This window comes from Mus caroli, chromosome 12 (assembly GCF_900094665.2).
Source record: "Mus caroli chromosome 12, CAROLI_EIJ_v1.1, whole genome shotgun sequence".
NCBI classification, from domain to species: Eukaryota; Metazoa; Chordata; class Mammalia; order Rodentia; family Muridae; genus Mus; species Mus caroli.
The window spans coordinates 78,767,908-78,787,014 of NC_034581.1; the positions used below are offsets into that span (position 1 = coordinate 78,767,908).

Sequence of the window (19,107 nt, forward strand, 5' to 3'; positions counted from 1 at the left end):
AATGACATCTGACTCCCTCTTCTGGAGTGTCTGAAGACAGCTACAGTGTACTTACATATAATAAATTAAAAAAAAAAAAAGAGCTAGTACAGTTATAACTCAATGAGGACAGAAAGCAGGCTAGGTCTGGTAGCACACAACTGAGATCCTAGCTCCTCAGGAAGCTGAGGCAGGGGGATCACAAGTACAAGGCACACACAGGCTACAAAGTCTCAAAGCTATCATGGGCAACTTTGAACTCTCATGTGCAGAGGTTCTGGACCCAGTACAAAAAAATAATGCAAAAAGACTTCACATACAAAGTCAGACACAGGGGCACATTTGTGTAACCCTATAACTCAGAAGTCTAGGGCAAAAGGATGGCTACAAATTTGGGGCCAACCTGGGCTACATAGTGACTTCAGCATCAGTGGAGGATATATAGTAAAAACCTACCTCCAACAGACTTTTCATACAGTTAGGTCATTTTCCACCTCCCAGAGAGCCCAGCATCCTCACTCTCCGTCCCGTCCTAGTGGCAGCTGTAGTGCTACTGGGAAAGAACGGGAAGCCACTCCAACCAACACAGCCTTTCCTTCTCTCCCTGAGCTTATACCGTTCTCTTCCTCCATGGCTGACCGTAGGCATGAACTCACCGATCAAGTGTGTGTCGACGGCTCGATCATAGTAGTAAGAGAAAGCGTAGAAGGCGCTTCCTCGGACTTCTTCTGGCTGGTGAAGTTTCCCCTGTACTACCCTCAGCACTTCCGCATAGCAGGGTTCAAAGCCCATCTCCCCTGTCAGGGCAAGAGTATACATCACATGAGAATAAGGATGGGGCAACAATCACTCTTGGTGGCAAGCTGCTGGAGCCACAGAGAGAAGAGCGAGAAAGCAAGGAGGCTGACTCTTAGCCTCTGAGCAGCAGTGGTGGGAGTGGGTTAGCTATGGCTAAGGAGGGGTGTGTGCACCACATGTGTATCTGGTGCCTTCGGAGTCCAGACTCCATAGAACTGTTGGTTCAGACAGTTGTAAGCTGCCATGTGGGTGCTGGGTATTAAACCCTGGGCCTCTGAAAGAGCAGCAAGAGTTTTTACCCCTGAGCAATCTCTTCAGTGCCCCCACCAACTTCCTGCTCTTGTAGAGCTGGGTTCAGTTCCCAGCAACCCACGTGAAGGTTCACAACTGTCTGTATCTCCATTGCCAGGGGATCTGACTCCTTCTGACCTCCATGGGTACTACACTCATACAAACATGCAGGCAATGTATAAAATACATACATACATACACACACACACATACACACAAAAACAGCTGTGTAACTTTCTTCAACCTCACCGCTTGTGCATGGAAGCCCCTCCCCTTAAGTGTTGTTCATCAAAACCAGCTCTAGCCACAGCTGTAGCCTCAGCCACCATGCTCCTGCCTGGCATTACCATTCATGGTCCAGAAAGCTTGTTTTCTTCTCTGAGATAACAAAATTTCTCCTGATGTTAATATCTAAGATGAATGATTCTTATCTCAATTTTGAGTTTTACTATAAATGAAATTGTTACACATTCCCCAGACCTGAAACAGGGATCGTCACTGCTGCATTAGACAGGTGACAACAGACTCCTACCGCTACCATGGAACTCAGAACAGTATGCAGAGCGGGAGCTGCCTTGCTTGCTGGCCCTGGACATACCAAGACCTCTAGAATAAGTGCTTCTCACATGGCAAGCCTCCCCGGGGCTCTGGAGCCTTCGTACAGGACTTCCCCGAACGGGCACTAGGAAGGTGATCTTAAGCAGTGAAGAAACACCATTCACCTTCTCGGTTCCCACCATACTGGTATTTCACACCCCCAAAGATCCACTCAGCTTCCAACCATCTTGGTAAACAGGCGCTCCGAAACGTATGTCCATCAGTCCCTGAAAGAACCCAACAGGAGAAGGCAGGCTGTGAGAGGGAGATAGAAGCAAGAAGCCCGTGCGGCCGACGGGGTCAAGGGGACTTATAATCTTGTCAGAGTAGTCCCTCGGCTGCGTCCTGCGACATGAAGTCTTCACAGGCTTTGTGGTAGTGGTAAACTCTCTAAAGCCAGAGGCAAACTTCATGCACATTTGCCAGAGGGATTATAAAGCTTATCACATCCCAAAGAAATAAAAACCCCATAGTAAAGTAAGTTCCTCCCTGTAATGGAGGAACATTCCTCCACTGGTAGTTGAGAGGTTAAAAGAGACACGCTTGAAGATAACCCAGCAAACTGAAGTGCTCTGTGCGCCTCAGCCCAGTACCCACTTACTGTGAGCAAGCACTGTCTGGGGTGCATTAGACACACACTCCTGTGCAAGGTGAAGAACAGGGCACAGAAGGGTCACTGATTTGTCCCCAGCCACACAACTGGGACTGCAGCCAATTCTGCCTGTGCCCAACAGTGAAGACAGAAAAGGAATTGCTCAGTCACTCCACTTGGCAAACAGAAAAGACCTTGTTTCCTGACAAAGGCTTGGGCAAGTTCCTACCAGACACTGTGGAGGTTCCAGCCTTGTAGCTACAGGTCCTTACTCCTGTGTAGTAACCTTTGCTCTAAAGGTGATGAATACACACCACAGCACCGGCAGCTTTTATGTCTGTTATGCAACACACACTTCCCAGGCCAACACAGCCCTTTGCTCCATAGGAAGAATGCCAAGCAAGGGAAGAGGGCGCGCTGTGCTTTGGCATCTCCCAGTCTCCCACCACGACTGGGACTGACAAACCTTTTGCTTCCAGGGCTCCTAGAGTTGCCAGTCTTGCAGCTTTCAGTCCAAATCCCAAGTAACTGAAAAACACAAGGTTGACAGTTTCAGGCTGTCCTAGATGTTTTTAGCCCACAGCCGCCTTCTTCCAATGTGGCGTGGTTTCTCTGACTCCCTGGGAAGGATGGAAGCTTTGCCCCATCTCTGTGCTCTATTTGTTCAATGGACACTAAAGGAAGACTTCTGTAGTCTGGGTCAAGATGTGCAGTAAGACCTGCTCACAGGTGTGGTACCAAGGAATGAGATTGTTCCCAGCAGCCCAGCCTGAGAGCCATCCCCAGAAAAGCTCTTATCCATTGCAGACTGGTCTCTGAAGCCCGGAAGCCCTGACTGAATGAGTTGGTACAGGGCTCTGGCTGAGGTCTGAGCCTTCTCCACATGCAATCAACTAAAGAGAAACTGACTCTTACATCACATACATTTGAGGCCCAGACTGGAGATGCCTCCTAGGTTTCTCAGATTTGGTATGGATTAGGTTTCAGTAGACAGGGCTTAGGGGACTGGCAGAGGCTTTCTGAGGCTGGCAAGATACAGTGACAAATATTAAAATGCTTTGAGAAGTAAGGAAAATGACATAATGTGAACTATTATTTCCCCTACCCCTCCTCACCTATGTGTATAGAGCTTAAAAGTGCTGTTAAACATCTCAAAGGAAGTGAGGTAGCCCCTAGGTGTTTGTTCCAGGGTTTTCTGCAAATCAGAAAGAGCAAAAAGACTATTCAGCACCTGCAATCATAAGAAGATTATAACACCGCCATCCACAACCCTCCCCTAAATCAGACATGGGGAAGATTGAATGCCATGTCTCCCAAGGCTCCAGGAGCCAGAGAGACTTTCTCCAGTCATTTATCGACTCTGTGGCCTAGTCACTTTAGAGTTGTTGTCTCAAAGCAGCGTAATACTTTCTTAGCACCATGATGCTTTCTAAATGTGTTGCCAGAAAGGCCTTGATAAAAATGGCTCACCTCAAACTGGGGTAGAAACGTGATTTGGGTGGAGGCACCCCCCAGGTCAAGGGTCCCCACAGTCTCCTGGCCACGACCATGCAGCTGACCTGTTAATGAGAGCAAGGGATGAGTGAGTACCCCGGCTACCCATCCATTCTCTGCAGGTTCTCTCCTGCTTACTGGACTCCAAAGCTGTCTTGTGAAGATCCACTGCTCCCTGAACCCAAAGGCTGGCAGACTAATGTAAACTCAGAGCCTCTTGAGCCGCTGAGGCCTTGAATGCAGACTGTAGAATTAGCTTGTCTCCCTACCCTCTTCTTTTTTAAAGAAGGGATTTTTGTCCAGTTTTAATTCTGGGTATGTGTATGGGTCTATACAGCCGAGTGTGGCTGCACAGAGCTAGGGCCCTGGAGCCCAAGTCACAGGCAGCTGTAAGCTACAGTAGTGCTGGGAACTGACAAGGAATAGACTGAACTGCTCGCCATTTCTCTGGCCCCACCCCCTTCTCTCAATCAAAGAACAGTACAGGAAAAGAGAAGTGGATTTTTTACCCTCCTGGTCTACCTGTAAAAGCCAGTTAAGGTTGTAAGAGAAACGTCAAGGGTTACTTTACCTGTTAGAAAGTTCACGGTGACCCAAGCTAGTATGCCTACAGGAGAGAAAAGGAAGGTTACACTCCAGATCCCTTCTTCTGTTCTACTTCTCTCTGGGTCTCATGTCTCTCACCATCTCCCCGCTTATTTACTTAGCTCCCCTTCCCCTCATGCTGCATCCCCACCGCCAGTCCCTTTAACTGGATCGTGCACTGACTCCATCTCTTTCCCCACATGTGTGTATCTCATCATCTGCCCCACCTTCATAGGACCCATCCATGATGCTAACGCTGCCATCTGGGACCAGGAAAGGTGAATTCTTGAAGATCTCCTCTACCTAGAGAAAAGATACAAAAATATGGGTGCCATGGGGCAGTAAAACAAATGATCACACTTGGCTGCTTTCTGTAAGTCTTAGTTCACCTCCCCTACGTTCTGTAAGTCACTCTAGTTCACTTCCCGAGGTAAAACCCTAGCAGCACTCATTCCTTTTTCCTGGGAAACCAGAGAAGGAACTAGACATGGAGTCGCTATTTTCTTACAAACACACAAGCACGAGGATTCCCGAAGAAGCCATCTAGCTTATTTCCAACTAGACCAAGGAAGAACACGTAATTGTGCCTTACAACTGGAATCAAGAGTCTGTGATTGTGTTAGCATCCTGATGAATTTTACCACTTCGAGGACCTGTTGCCATGCCACCTCTTGGATAAGTGATGGGCCGGCCACAGTAGAGGAGCTGAGGCTCTCCACCTCTGCTGGATTTTGGGTCACGGCTGGCCCACAGAGACTTAGAGAGGCCTCAGACCTAGCTTATGGATAGACTCCTATTTCAGGAGGTATGAATCCCAACCTGACACTCATGCTTCTGATTTTCCACCAATTCAGGCCTCTGACACATGCATTATGGCCTTAGGTGTTTTTACACTTATGGATTCTACGTGAGACTGTGCACATATGTGTGCACTTATGTGTGCCTGTGCATGCCACAGCATGAATAGAGTCTAGAGGACAACTTTCAGCTCTCAGTTTGATCCTTCTAGCATGTGGGTCCTAGGGACAAAACCCATGTTACCAGCATGGTGGCACTCACCTCTAAGGGTGACTCATCTAACTGACTGATGTTATAGCTTATTTTTACATTACTATTATAGGTGGGGGATTCTCCAAATATAAGTAAAGGGGCTCTCTCCAGCCTGCTGATCTCTGGTCTGATGGGATAACCTGGATAGACTGAGTCCCGCAAGCTACTGGGACTCATCAAGCAGTGCCCTACAGCCTCTATTTCAGGCAACGAAACCAGCTCGTCAGGTGATCTGTAGACAAGCTCTAAAGAACATAGACAAGCAAACAGAAACAAGCAAACTCTGCTCTAGCCTTCTCTGAAGTGGAAATTGCTGGTTTCTTTGAGAACTCAGTTATGCCAAGTGATGTTTTGCTGGGGCAGATAGGTGAAAGGATGTTTTGCTGAAGCAGACACAGGGGAAATGTTTTGCTGAAATAGACACATGAGAGGACACATGCTGTTTGGAAAGTATATAAACATGACCACAGACGGTGGGGCAAGCCGGGTGCTTTGGTTTGCCTTGCTACACTTCACTGGTCTCCACTGGCAGCACTCGGCACTGGTTGGCCTTAACACCAGATTGTTGATTGTCCTTGCTGTGACTTCGTAGAGAGTAACTCACCAAAGACTTGCCGGTGATATCCCAGTGGCTTGCGGGACTGCGCCTAACCAGTTTATCCTGGATAGAGCTGCTGCTGCTGCTTTGTGTTTGGTGGTTTGCTAGGAAACTGAACTGCTGATATCCTGACAGCAAAGACTGGAATCACCCCAAAGAACTATTTCTAAACAAGTCCACTTCCTCCCTATCCTAATAACCATTCTTTCCTACGACCTCTGCTGGGTGGTGGGCTAGAAGGGAGGTTAGAGTGTTTAAGAACTCTTGTTAAACTAGGTCGTGAAAAACCTAAGCCTACAGTCTACACTCCCATCTGCCCCAAGTTTATTTTCAACACAGCACAGAGCATGGTATTTCCTTATTTGTATGTATCTGTGTGTGAGCACATGCGTGTCTGGAGGCCAAAGGCCAACCTCAGGTGTCTTTCCCATCACCTCCTCCTTATTCAATGAGACAGTGTCTCTCCCTGAATTGGGAGGTCGGTGACTGGCTAGAGGAACTGGCCCACAAGCCCTAGTGACCTTCCTGTCTGTCTTCCCAGTGAAGGGGGCAGGGGTGGGGCACAGGTGTGTGCTGCTATGCCTGCAGTATTGTATAGATGTTAGGAAGTGGAACTGAAGTTCTCATGCTTGTGCTGTTTCCAGGACGCTGTTTTTAAAGTGGACAACGGACTATTTCTCTTTAGTTCCAAATTTCCTGGTATCCTCCTTTAAAAAAAAAAAAAGAAGTCTTTCTATTTGTCTTTTAGTGCTCACATGATAAATCCCCTGTGACCCAGCTTCCTGATCGCATCCTGACTGCTTCCTTTCCTCTTATCGAGCCGGCCACAGGACATCACGGAAGCCGTTCCTGACTTCAGGCACTCCCCACATGCTTGAGCCTGCTTATGGCTCTTCACAGAACCTACAGGGCACGAAGCACTCTGTATTTACCTATTTCGTTGCTTATTTTCTGTCTTCCTAAAACTAGAACGTAAGTTCAACATGGGCCCTGGCTGTGTCCTTTCTGCTCCTTGTCTGTATCCCCAGGGACTTCTCAGATGGTGGACACATGAATAAATGAGTGAGTGAATGAATGAATGAGTGAGTGAGTGAGTGAGGATGAAGAACTGGGGTATGAGGGACTGGAGAGATGGCTCAGAGGTTAAGCGCACTCATTGCTCTTGCAGACAACCTAGGTTCCATATCTATTACCCCCATTGTGGGTCACAACAATCCATCCTCTGTTTCAAGGATCTAACTCCCTCTTCTCGCCTCCACAGCCACAGGTATGCATGCGGTACACAGAAACACACACGGGTAAAACACCCATAAAACAAAAATAAATACATCTGAAGAAAAAGCTTTTAAATAAGAGTTGGGGGCTGGAGGGATGGCTTGGTGGTTAAGAGCACTGACTGCTCTTCTGGAGGTCCTGAGTTCAATATCCAGCAACCACATGGTGGCTCACAACCATCTGTAATGGAGTCTGATGCCCTCTTCTGATGTGTCTGAAGGCAGCTATACTGTACTCATACATAAAATAAATAAATAAAAAACAAAAACAAAAAACAAAAAAAGAGTTGGGATCTGAATTCTCCCAAACATGCTAGATGCTTGATGCTGGACAAGGGACTTAAACCCTCTGTGCTGACAGTCAAAGAAAACCTGTTGACAATAAGACTGTGCTTACAACTCACCTCAAACTGGGAAAAGAACACAATTTAGGTGGCCGCTTTAGTTTAGAGGGCAGAATCCCACTTTGCTGTGATTTGTTTTTATTATAACAGGATTCTACCTATAAATGTTCTTTACAACATGAAATCTTGTAATATGTTTATAAGTTTGTATGATTAATAAAATATTAAGTTTGAAAAACTATACTTTTTGTTTTTTATTTGAAGAACAATATTTTTAAAAACAGTTTAAACATTTTATCTGAGAGGAAAAAAAAGCAGACTTACAAAACCAGAGACTATAAACTATATAATTCCACGTGTATGAAACGTAAGGAGAAACTTTGAGTTTCTTTCCCAAGGTCTGTCACCAGGACCTGGGGTTCACTAATTAGGCTATGTTGGTTGGCCAACAAGCCTGGGATCCCTGCCTCCATCTCCCCGCACAGTGTGTGCCGCCGTGCCTGGTGTTTTCACGTGTGCTGGGGATGAAATCCAGGTGCTCAGGCATGTGTGACAGGCACCTTCCTGACTGAGCCATCTCCCCAGCCCTTCACTGTACATACATTTTCTTTAGTAGAGTTTATTTAAAACCATTTCTATATTATACCGTTAGAAAATTCAAATGAAGAATACCACACCAACCCCAGTAGAATCTGTGTGACAAGTTCCACAGACTGAGGTGGTTGACTTCAAAAGAGGGAGGCCTCCTGGTTGTGGAACTCTTGGCTGGAGCAAAATATTGAGACGTAGTTCTCATGGCAATTTATGTTTTATTTTCTCTTATTCTTTTTCTCATTTACATGTTCCTGGCAGCCTAGGCCAAGATCTTAAGTGAGAATAATGGGTAAGAAACCATCCCTAGAGATGGGGCCACTAACATGATTTTATCTCTGGGGAAACCAACGCTTTACTTTATAAATCATTTACAAAATTATATAATAGTATTATGACAGATAAAAACTTTCCCAACAATAAAATTTCATATGGCTACATGTGTATCATCAGAGGTGGGCTTTGGTATATGGTTGCACTGGCTCGTTTTATATGCCAATTTGACACAGCTGGAGTTATCACAGAGAAAGGAGCTTCAGTTGGGGAAATGCCTCCATGAGATCCAGCTGTGGGTTATTTTCTCAATTAGTGATCAAGGGGGAAAGGCCCCTTGTGGGTGGGACCATCTCTGGGCTGGTAGTCTTGGTTCTATAAGAGAGCAGGCTAAGCAAGCCAGGGGAAGCAAGCCAGTAATAAACATTTCTCCATGGCCTCTGCATCAGCTCCTGCTTCCTGACCTGTTTGAGTTCCAGTCCTGACTTCCTTTGGCGATGAACAGCAATGTGGAAGAGTAAGCTGAATAAACCCTTTCCTCCCCAAGTGCTTCTTGGTCATGATGTTTGTGCAGGAATAGAAACCCTGACTAAGACAATGGTAAAGAAAGCCTTAAAGAAAACGAATTAAAATAGTTTAAATTTCTGCATTGAAGATTTATAAAAAATCAGGTATTAGATGTTAAACAATAATTGACCATAAAGATTTATTAGTCTGCTCTTGGAAATATGCCCCTAGCCTTGGATGACTGCCCCACTGAATACACCCTTTCAGAGTTGTTACGCTTGGATGATCTCTATTAATCATGATGTCACCTGTTCTGTTTGTGATTCACTGAATACATCTTTTCAGAGTTGTAATGCTTGCTTGATTTGTGTGCTTTACTGTGCCAAATGATAATGATGGTATTTGTGATTGCTTCACTGAACACATCTTCTAAGAATTCTTTTAATGTATAAAATCCCCTGCTTGAGAGCTGCGAAGTATACTCAGATTCAAACTGCCTGTATTTGTTTCTGTTTGTCACCGCTGAATCCTTACCCACTTAGCTTCAAGGGACCCCCCATACCCGGTTGGCAGAAGACTATGTAGGGGGGGCAGGCAAAATGGCTCAGTGGGTAAGGGCACTTGCTGCCAAGCCTGATGATCTGAGTTTGATCCCCAGAATCCACTTGGTGGGAGGAGTGAATGCACTGTAAGCTGTCTTCTGTGGCAAGCTGTGCTGTGGCACATATGAGTGTGTGTGCGCGCGCGCACACACACACAAATAAATACATAGATGCAATAAAAACATCATGGAAGGAAGTGCTTTGATCTTTTTGGGGAAACACTCTTTAAATGCAAGGGTGATCATTTAAAATGGAAATGACTAGTTACTATCCTGGTCACCACCATGACTGAGCAATGAGGGGTCACCGAAAGCAGCTGCCACTCTGACGGGCTCCTTAAAAGAACAGACAGCGTTATCCAAGATCCAGCTTCAAACTCACCTCCAAGAGCAGAGCCTGGGCTTTCTGCTCAGGCAGCAAACGGAGTCCGGCCGTTGCTTTCAGAACCACTGGGGTCCTTTCCCAGTGGCTTCTGGGGATCGAGTCTTTGGCCACCTCCAAGAGCTCCTGGACAGTCTCAGCACCCTGTAAGAGAGAAGGCACAGTCAACCCATGGCAGCCCACTTAGCAGCACCGGTCTCTTCCTTCAAGAGAGAGGCAGGGAGCAACACAGCTCTCTGGTAGAACGAGTGCTCCAAGTGTTCCAACCCCTCTGCTTGTCAGAAGCAAAACCTAGAGAAATGGAGCATTTTCAAGGAGGAGACCCCCATTTCTTTTACAGAGCTGCCATTTTGAATAATTGTTATTTTATGTTTCTGTAAATTAGATTTAAGCCAGAAAGTCAGACAGAGAATTCAAGAGCTGGAGTCACAGGACTTGCTCGCTAGCCATGACCTAGTGTGGGTTACTCAGCTTTCCTGGGGCTTGGGTTTCTAGGGTAAGGGTTGGCAGGTATGTCTCATATTGCCACTGAACTGCTGTGTACACTGGATGAGGCACGGTGCTCACAAAATGCTAGCCATAGCGGTTATGTAATTTCTAGGACAGAGTGTGAGAGGTTCTTTTTTGTTGTTGTTGTTGGTTTGTTGTTTGTTGGTTTTAAGAATACACTGTAGCTGTCCTCAGACACACCAGAAGAAGGCATCGGATTCCATTACAGATGGTTGTGAGCCACCATGTGGTTGCTGGGAATTGAACTCAGGACCTGTGGAAGTGTTCTTAACTGCACCATCTCTCCGCTGGTTCCTTCTTTTCTCTTTTCTTTTGTTTTCTTTTCTTTCACTATCACTAATACCAACATGCAGGGCACTCAGCATACTACCAACCTATGACTATTTAAAACTATTATTTTGGATTCTTTTTGGAGTTGGAGAGATAGTTCAGTGGTTAAGATATTGGCTGCTCTTGTAAGGGCCCAGGTTTGATTCCCAGCGCCCACATGGCAGCTCACAACTGTCTGCAACTCCATTCCTGGAGGTGTCTGATACTCTCTTCTGTCCACCACAGACACTGTATGCACATGATCACAGACAGATATACAGGAAAAACACCCATATACATACAAAATGAAAAAGATTTAAACCCACAGCTTTCCTAAGTGAAAATGTATTCTGGTAACAAGCTGCCCCTACCTTTTGAGACAAAGTGATTATGATCCTCGACTCCTGATCCTCCTGCTTCAGCCTCCACCATGCTGAGATGACAGGTGTGAGCTGCCACACTCTCCCCTTAGCAAGCACCATATAATCACCCTCCCTAAATGTCAGACCGTCTTCTGCTGACATAACTGCTTTCAACAGGTCAGTCCTTTGTGTATTTGCCATTCCACCTGCTAGACTGGAAAGTGTGTCTCCACTCTTCAGGCTCACACTGTTCTGGTCATTTGTTTGTTTGTTTGAGACAAGGTCTCTCAGATGTCAAATCACACAAAGGCCAAGCTATTTCAGTGTGTAGTCAAAGCTGGGCTCCAACTCCTGATAATAATCTTCTTGCCTCAGCCTCCCAAGTGCTGGGATTACAGGTATGAATCACCACCCCCACCTACGCTGGAAGCTCGCAAGGCCCAGTAATTCTCTGGCCTGGTTCCCACTGAGCTGTGGTTACAAACATTCATGAAATGCCATGGCCAGCTTTTTATGACGGTGCTGGGATCAGAGCTCAGCTCCTCACACTTGCACAGCAAGCGCTCTTACTTAGGGAGGCATCTGCTCAGCTCCGAAAATCTGCTTTCCAGCCTTCTACCCACTCCTTGGGAGTCTGGGATATACAGTTATGGTCATTCAGAGGACTCACCAAGGAGGGAAAATGACCTCACCTCCCATCAGTGTTACTCCTGAACACCAGGAGATGTTTAACGACAGGGATGTTGTAGACTTATTAAGACTCAGAACCCTAAACATCAAATTAAGCCAGGCCTGGTTCTGTTGGCCTAATTACAGCTATTCAAGAGGCTGAGGCAGTAGGATCACAATTATAAGACCTTCTTATGCCAATGAGTGAGTTCAAAGCCAGCCATGCCAACTTAGTGAGATGCTATCTCAAGTAAAAATGGGAAGGGTTCATGGACAGAGCTCAGTCACAGAGCATGCACTCCCCCTCGGTTTGCTCCCTCAGACACATAAAATAGAAACAAAGTCCATCAGATTGTAAGACTCACCTGTTTGGGCTGATCCACAAAAGCAGAAAGTCCCGGCTTCACAGAATCAAAAATTTCACCTTCCAGAAAGGGGAGCTGTCCTATTTTGTCCATGGGAGAAAGACAAAAAGACAGACAGACAAACAGACAAGGAAAGAAAGAAATGAAGAAAGAAAAAGAGAGAGAGAGAGAGAAGAAAGAAAGAAAGAAAGAAAGAAAGAAAGAAAGAAAGAAAGAAAGAGAGGAGGGAGAAGGAGAGAAAAAGAGGAAGAGGAAGAGAAGGAGGAAGAGGAAGAAGAAAAGAAGAAGATGATGATGATTGTCAGAGGGTAGACTGCTTTAGATGCTAATGACATTAGTACATGGTTTAGTAGACTAGCACAGTCTCCATCCAGAGCTGTTTCATCCCTGTGGTCCCCGCCCACAGTCTTCGGAGTGCTTTGCCGCAGCATTAGGAAGGAGAACACAGGCTGCCGTGCAGCCCTGGAGGCTGTGACCGCCTCTCTGCTGGGGCTTTAGCTCTTACTGCTTTCCCCCAACTCTGTATTTTTTAAACTGTTAATAAAAATTTGAGACAGGGTTTCAATATGTGGCCCAAACTGGCCTTGAACTCCCTACGCAGCCTGGATTGTAGTCCTCCTGCCTGGGCTCCCTGGGCTTTCCAGATAATTCAGAAAAAGTTAAGTCAAAGGCCCGTCAGTCCCCTTTCCAAGGATGGCAGTGAAAGAATGCTTCTCCCCAGAATCACTCCAACACTCTCAATATTCTGGACCTCTGCGGTATTAACCTTTAGAGAAGATGAAGGACAAATCACAGCTATCCTTGCACCAAACACTCCCCCTCTTTCCTTTCTTAGACAATGCCTGTTGTAGGGCATGTGGGACCTTGTTACCAGACAGGCATAAAAATGATAAGGCTGGATGACTTCAAACCGCAGGAATCTCAGAAGTGAGAACTGCAGGAGTGAAGCCACTCCCTACCTGCCTCTACCTACTTGGGAACATGTAACCACGACACCCCACTGAGGACTGTGGGCACGGGGTCACATAGCATAAACACCCGGAGTTCTCCACACTCATGAAGAATCTAGATAGCATTCGGTCAGTGAGCTTCCCTTCCTGGGCAGTCTTTCTGAAAAAAGGTATTTAATCCCTGGTTCACCCCAAATAAAGTGTACGCATTCACATCCACCATCAAATAAACCAGTATGAAAAAGCCAGGATCATCTCTTCATTAAGAAAGACCTTGGTCTTAAAGATCTGGGTCTAAATCTCCCAAGGAAGGCCTTCTCCATACTCTTGGCACTTGCTCCAAATCAGCCCAGGGTTCCACCGTCCGGGGATCTGCCTTTCCCCTCTCTGCCTGGTAGACAGCTGCCCAGAGGGAAAGGCAGACCGGTGGACCCCTGGTTCTCAATTCCCTCTCTCTGCCCTTGGGTACCCAGAGAGGGGACCTGAGAACCACTGTGTGACTCCCGCTTTGGACTTTGCTCTGCCTTTTCACAGTGGTGTAGGGGCAGCACTCTTGAGCCATCTCAGGGGAGAAGCAGTGCTTGCTATGACAGCTTGTATTGTACACTGGCCTCAAATATCCTACGTAGATAAGGGTGACCTTGAACTCCTGATTCTCCTGCTTTCACCTTCCAAGTGCTTCCATGCCCGGTTTATGTGGTGTTATGGATCAAATCCAGGGCTTTGTGAATGTCAGACAAATGCTCTACTAACTGAGCTAAGCCTCAGTCTTCCCACACAAGTCTCTCTTAATTCCACACTAAACTAAACTATGTGTTCAGTTACATCTCTACATCCACATGCCACACGCAGCATCTGTTTCTGGGAGAAGATGCTAAGGTACGGACTTACACAACCTGCAAAGGGTCCCAGATGTACTTACCTGCTGTTTTCTGCACAAACGTGTAAACATGAATCCGAGTTCCAGTGCTGCCCGCATCAAACATAATTCCATAAAAGGTGCCGGCACTGACATTAATGGGGCACATGGAAGACAAGAAGACACCTTCAAACCAGGTCTGCTGTTCTCTGTAGAAGACAGTGCTGCCAACGCAGGCTATGATCAGCATGAAGACGGCCCCCCAGGAAGTGGCCATATTCTTCCCAAGCTGTGGACCTGAGGCTTTGTGGCTGAAGCAGTGCTGCTCACACTCCTGTGGAGGCTTCAGAAACAAAGATACGCAGGTATGTCGGCTGGCGTTTACGGTTAACCTATGTTAAACAAACAAACCGCCGACAAATAAACTCCTTATGGAAATCCTACCCGTCTCTGAGGTGTTCCTGATGTATTTCAAATAACCAGTACAACAGGCTAAGCCAGGGCAACACAGGCTGGGCCCCTCTTCTGAAAAGTATCTGATTCCAAGAGGAAACTGGAATTTAAAGGATATTTTCCCACACCTTGCTTTGAATTGTAGGGACTCAAAGGTGTGTATTGAGACAGGATCTATGTAACTCTAGCTGTCCTAGAACTCACTCTGTAGACCGGACTGACCACAAACCTACAGAGACCCACCTTCCTGCACCTCCCAAGGACTGGGATTAATGGTGTGCATCACCACACCTGGCCTAAGCAACTGTATTTTGAAATCTGCCCTCAGAAAAGAGGAAAACAGTGATGTGTTAGGTAATCATTTGCTTTGAATTTGTGTAAGGTGGAGGTTAGGTTACACATGCTGCTAGAAGCCTAGCATAAAGACATCTGACACAGTGGAACGAGCACAACTGTTCAGTCAGTCATGAGCACCAGCCTGGTGCTTTTCCTTAGCCTCTGAGCCTCCACAGCCTCATCTGTAACGTGAGAATATGAGCCAGTGTTCTGTTTTCTTTCCTATATGGTTTTCTGTTTTAAAATTATACGGTATTATTTAAAGATTTTTTTTTTTATAATATCATCTAATCTTTCTCTAGACTGACCTGGGGAATGGGAGGAGACAATGAATTTGTTGTTATTATTATTGTGATATTGTTATCAGTTATTATTATTATTGACATTTTAAAATATATAAGAAGCTGGGGGGGTTTCATCATAGTGCATCAAAGTCATTAAAGGAAGTTGTAAATGTTCTTAAAGTCTCTGATAAAGACCTCATTAGCAGAGCCAGAGAGATGACTCAGAAGTAGAGAGTATGCCCTGCTCTTACAGAGGACCTGAGTTCAGTTCCCAGCATGCACAGAGAGTAGTTTGTAACTGCCTATAATTCCAGATCCAGAGGATCTGACACCCTCATGCAAGTGCTCACCCACACACACACAATTAAAATAAAATAAATCTCAATTGAAGAAACCTAAAGTAGTAGCATTCAGTAGAATAATGGAACCAAGTCTACCTGGTTGCTTTAAACATTGGTTTTTTTTCCTAGCTAGACACTAAATAAAAAACAAAATGGGGGCTGTCGAGATGGCTCAGCAGGTAAGAGCACTGACTTCTCTTTCAAAGGTCCTGAGTTCAAATCCCAGCAACCACATAGTGGCTCACAACCACCCGTAATGAGATCTGGCGCCCTCTTTTGGTGTATCTAAAGTCAGCTACAGTGTACTTATGTATAATAATAAATAAATCTTTGGGTTGGTGCGAGCAGGGACTAAGCAAGCAGAGTTGACTGGAGAGAGCAGAGGTCCTAAAATTCAATTCCAAACAACCACATGAAGGCTCACAACCATCTCTAGAGTGTACTCACATACATAAAATATATAAATAAATAAATCTTTTTTAAAAAAGGGAAAAAGAAAAGAAAAAGAAAACCACAGGGAATGTTATTTGAGGATTTGTAGTTAACCTAACCTGTAATGAGCACTACCATCTGGTTGGTGGTTCCCAGTCATAAGCTGTGCTGTGTAGAGTAGGTTGTTTAGCAGCATCTCTGGTCTGCACTCACTAGACACCCATAGAGAGCTTCACTCCACCTCTGCCTAGTATGCCAAATGTGACAACCAAAAAATGACTCCAGACATTTCCAGCTATCTCCAGCTTTAGGCCATACGTTTTCCTGACAGCTCTCCTCCAACGGTTAAGTCTTGCTTAGTCGGCTGTTATGTATTTATTCCAAACAGTCTTCTGATCCCATTTTCATTTCTACATTTTCTGTGTTAAGTCACAACTGCTGGTTAATTCACAAGATGAGACCAGGGCTATTTTCCAGGCCCTCTATCTTTAGTAGATAACTTTAACAGAACACTTGGTATTTTTGGAGTATACAGGTCCATGATTACTCTCCCTTGTTAACAATTTAGGATTTGTTAAATCAAAATACTCCTCTCCACAGAAATGATACATTATATAAAGTAAGGCAAGTGGAAGTCAATTGCATTTGCAGTTTAAAACTATTTAAAAGAACTACAGTTATACTAACACACGGCAATGGCAGTTTGAATATCTATTGGAACACCAAGGTTCAACTCTATCCTGTGGCCAAGAATGAAAGATGCTGTGTAGGCAAAGAAACAATGGGGCTGTTAGTCCTCCAGAATCCCACACAGGGAAAACTGCATCCCCAGCAACCAGCCGCGGAAAGGGCAGCTGCCTGACCAGGTCTGTACTCACTCCTTAAGGCCCTCCCTTTGGCCGGTTCTTCTTTTACACCAAGCAGGCTGGTCATGCAGGTCAATTTAAAAAGCTGAAAACAGAAATGCGGTTTTCATAAGGTTTTTCTTATGTAGTCTTAGCTGGGCTTGAACTTGAAGAGCCCAACCTGCCTCCAAGTCCCACTGCTGTAATTAACAGCAGACACCACCATGCCTGGCTGTTTCAGATGTGGTCTAACCCTTGGTCCCTCTCTTCTCTCTGAGAGGCCCAGGCACCAGCCTTCTCAATGTGTCACTTAGCTCCTTCAGGGGTCACTCAGATTTGCTATATTACTGTAGGCTCCATAAACCAGTCCAGCGAACATCTCACTGAGTAAACATTTGTTCTCTTCCAGAAGAGATTAACAGGGGGTGACACACGCAGTATCTGTTTCCACGGAGTGAGAAACTACAGACTCACACTTGTGTGAGTAGAAAGTCAGGCAAAGGGTTGGCCAGAAAGCAAGTGTGCACACGAGATGCCCTCTGCCCTCAGGCCCTGCCTTCTAACACCACTGGGATCACCTGTTGCTTTAAGTTTGGTGATTTTGAAACTGGCATTAGAAGGGCTTGCCATGTGGGACTCACAGGAGGGCACTGCATTCCCTGTGACCCGCTTGCACAGCTTGCTCAGTCACATTTTAACAGCCTTTGCTCACATGCCACTTTCTAACTCAGCTGGCCCAATGCGCGCCCTTTATTGTTCCCCACACCGGTCTACCTCTATCTCCACGCTCCCCCTTTCTCCACTTCCATCCCCACGTGAGCTTCCCATCCACAGGGAGTTTTGAGTTTTGCCCCTGATGTACTTATTGCTAAAAGATGGATAATACACTCTGAAGAGTGCTGGATAAATACTCTGAAGAGATAAAATCGGACCTACAGCTCAGACTCTAGGTCCATTTAACACAGTTCAGAAGCTTGACTTTTTCCACAGGATTAATCACCCCACTCTGGAGGACACGACTCCACGAGCCAAGGACAGACTTTCTTCCCAAATGTGTAGATTACACAAAGGTTTCATTTGGTCCAATGGATCAGGCTTTATCTGCTACTCGAAATAATGCAGACCGTTGTTTCCTTTTTACAGACTGGGAAGAACACCACAATCTATTTAAGCCCACTCTTTTCAGAACTGCTCTCTTCAATAATCTCATGCTCATTCTCTTCTCTCACCACCACAGCCCCTTCAGTTGCTTTAAATCTTTGGTATCAGGTCTTGCATTCCCACCTCCTGCTCCAGTCTTTTCTGGTTTGTTTGTATTCTGCTACAGGCTCTAACTCAGATCCTCCAGCCTTGACCTCCTGAGTGTATCACGTTTGTTTACAACCAGACCAAACACTAGTCTCCGTGCCTAGCCTTCTAGAGCCTCACCTTTTGCTTATTCCTCAGTCCTCCATGCCCTGTAGAATAGGGGATCCTCCAATGCAGGAGGCCCCGGGCTCCCTCGGGTACTCACCAGCTCCTGCCAGCCTGTTTGCTGTGAGTGCCTGAGTTCACCAGGAACACCAGGGTTGCCTTTGCTCTTTGCTCCTGGTCCAGCCCAGGAGCAAACGAGCCTTGCTTCACGAATGAGTCACCCTGTGCTACTTTATAACCGAGGAGATTTTTGCTAACTCATTCTCTTCTTTATCTCTTACTCTTAACTTCTCCACCTTTTTTTCTGCATACATGATTGGTTCATTTACTTTTATAATTGCTAAATCCTAACCAACAGAATTATTGTCCATTGGGCAGAAGTTTCTTTCTGCCCTCCCCGCCATGAGACAGGGAGGGTTTCTCTGTGTAGTTCTGGCTGTCCTGGAGCTTTGTAGACCAAGCTGGTCTTGAACTCGGAAATCCTACTGTTCCTACCTCCCCAGTGCTGGGGATTAAAGGCATGCAGCACCAATAGCCCATAGGGTAGAAGTCCATTAAGAATTAAATTCTAGGGAGCTGGAGAGATGGCTCAGCAGTTAAAAGCACTGACTGCTCTTCCAGAGGTCTTGAGTTCAATTCCCAGCAACCACATGGTGGCTCACAACCATCTATAATAGTGATCCCATGCCCTCTCCTGGTGTGTCTGAAGACAGTGACAGGGTACTCACATACATGAAATGAGTAAGTACATTTTTTTAAATTAAATTAAATTCTAGAGGGGCTTGGTAGAACAGGCCTGTGGTCTGAGCATATGAGAGGCTGTGATATGAAGATTGCAAGTCTGAAATCACCCAGGGATAACAGTCAGTTCAAGGCCAGCATGAGCTCAAAAGGCCAGATTTTGTCTCAAAAAAATAAACAAACAAAAATAAGTACATAAAAAGAAATCCTTGACCAGGCAGTGGTGGTGCACGCCTTTAATCCCAGCACTTGGGAGGCAGAGGCAGGCGGATTTCTGAGTTT

At 45.8% G+C, this 19,107-nt stretch overlaps 1 protein-coding gene across 3 annotated transcripts in view; it reads right to left on the reverse strand.

Moving 5' to 3' along the window:
* Entpd5 (ectonucleoside triphosphate diphosphohydrolase 5 (inactive)) overlaps positions 1-19,107 on the reverse strand; it is a 33,825-nt gene that overhangs the window by 8,005 nt on the left and 6,713 nt on the right. The window contains exons 1-12 of one of the 3 annotated variants that reach the window (XM_021178888.2): positions 18,185-18,332; positions 16,705-16,777; positions 14,044-14,323; positions 12,172-12,251; positions 9,957-10,100; positions 4,564-4,639; positions 4,323-4,358; positions 3,728-3,816; positions 3,373-3,452; positions 2,724-2,785; positions 1,791-1,892; positions 636-776 (exon numbers count right to left, since the gene is read on the reverse strand). In XM_021178888.2, coding sequence (XP_021034547.1) covers positions 636-776; positions 1,791-1,892; positions 2,724-2,785; positions 3,373-3,452; positions 3,728-3,816; positions 4,323-4,358; positions 4,564-4,639; positions 9,957-10,100; positions 12,172-12,251; positions 14,044-14,257 — 1,024 coding nt within the window. In that variant the 5' untranslated portion in view covers positions 14,258-14,323; positions 16,705-16,777; positions 18,185-18,332. Of the gene's footprint in view, positions 1-635; positions 777-1,790; positions 1,893-2,723; positions 2,786-3,372; positions 3,453-3,727; positions 3,817-4,322; positions 4,359-4,563; positions 4,640-9,956; positions 10,101-12,171; positions 12,252-14,043; positions 14,324-16,704; positions 16,778-18,184; positions 18,333-19,107 lie in introns of those variants that run through there. The other 2 variants (XM_021178889.2, XM_029484445.1) reach the window with 2 other exon arrangements.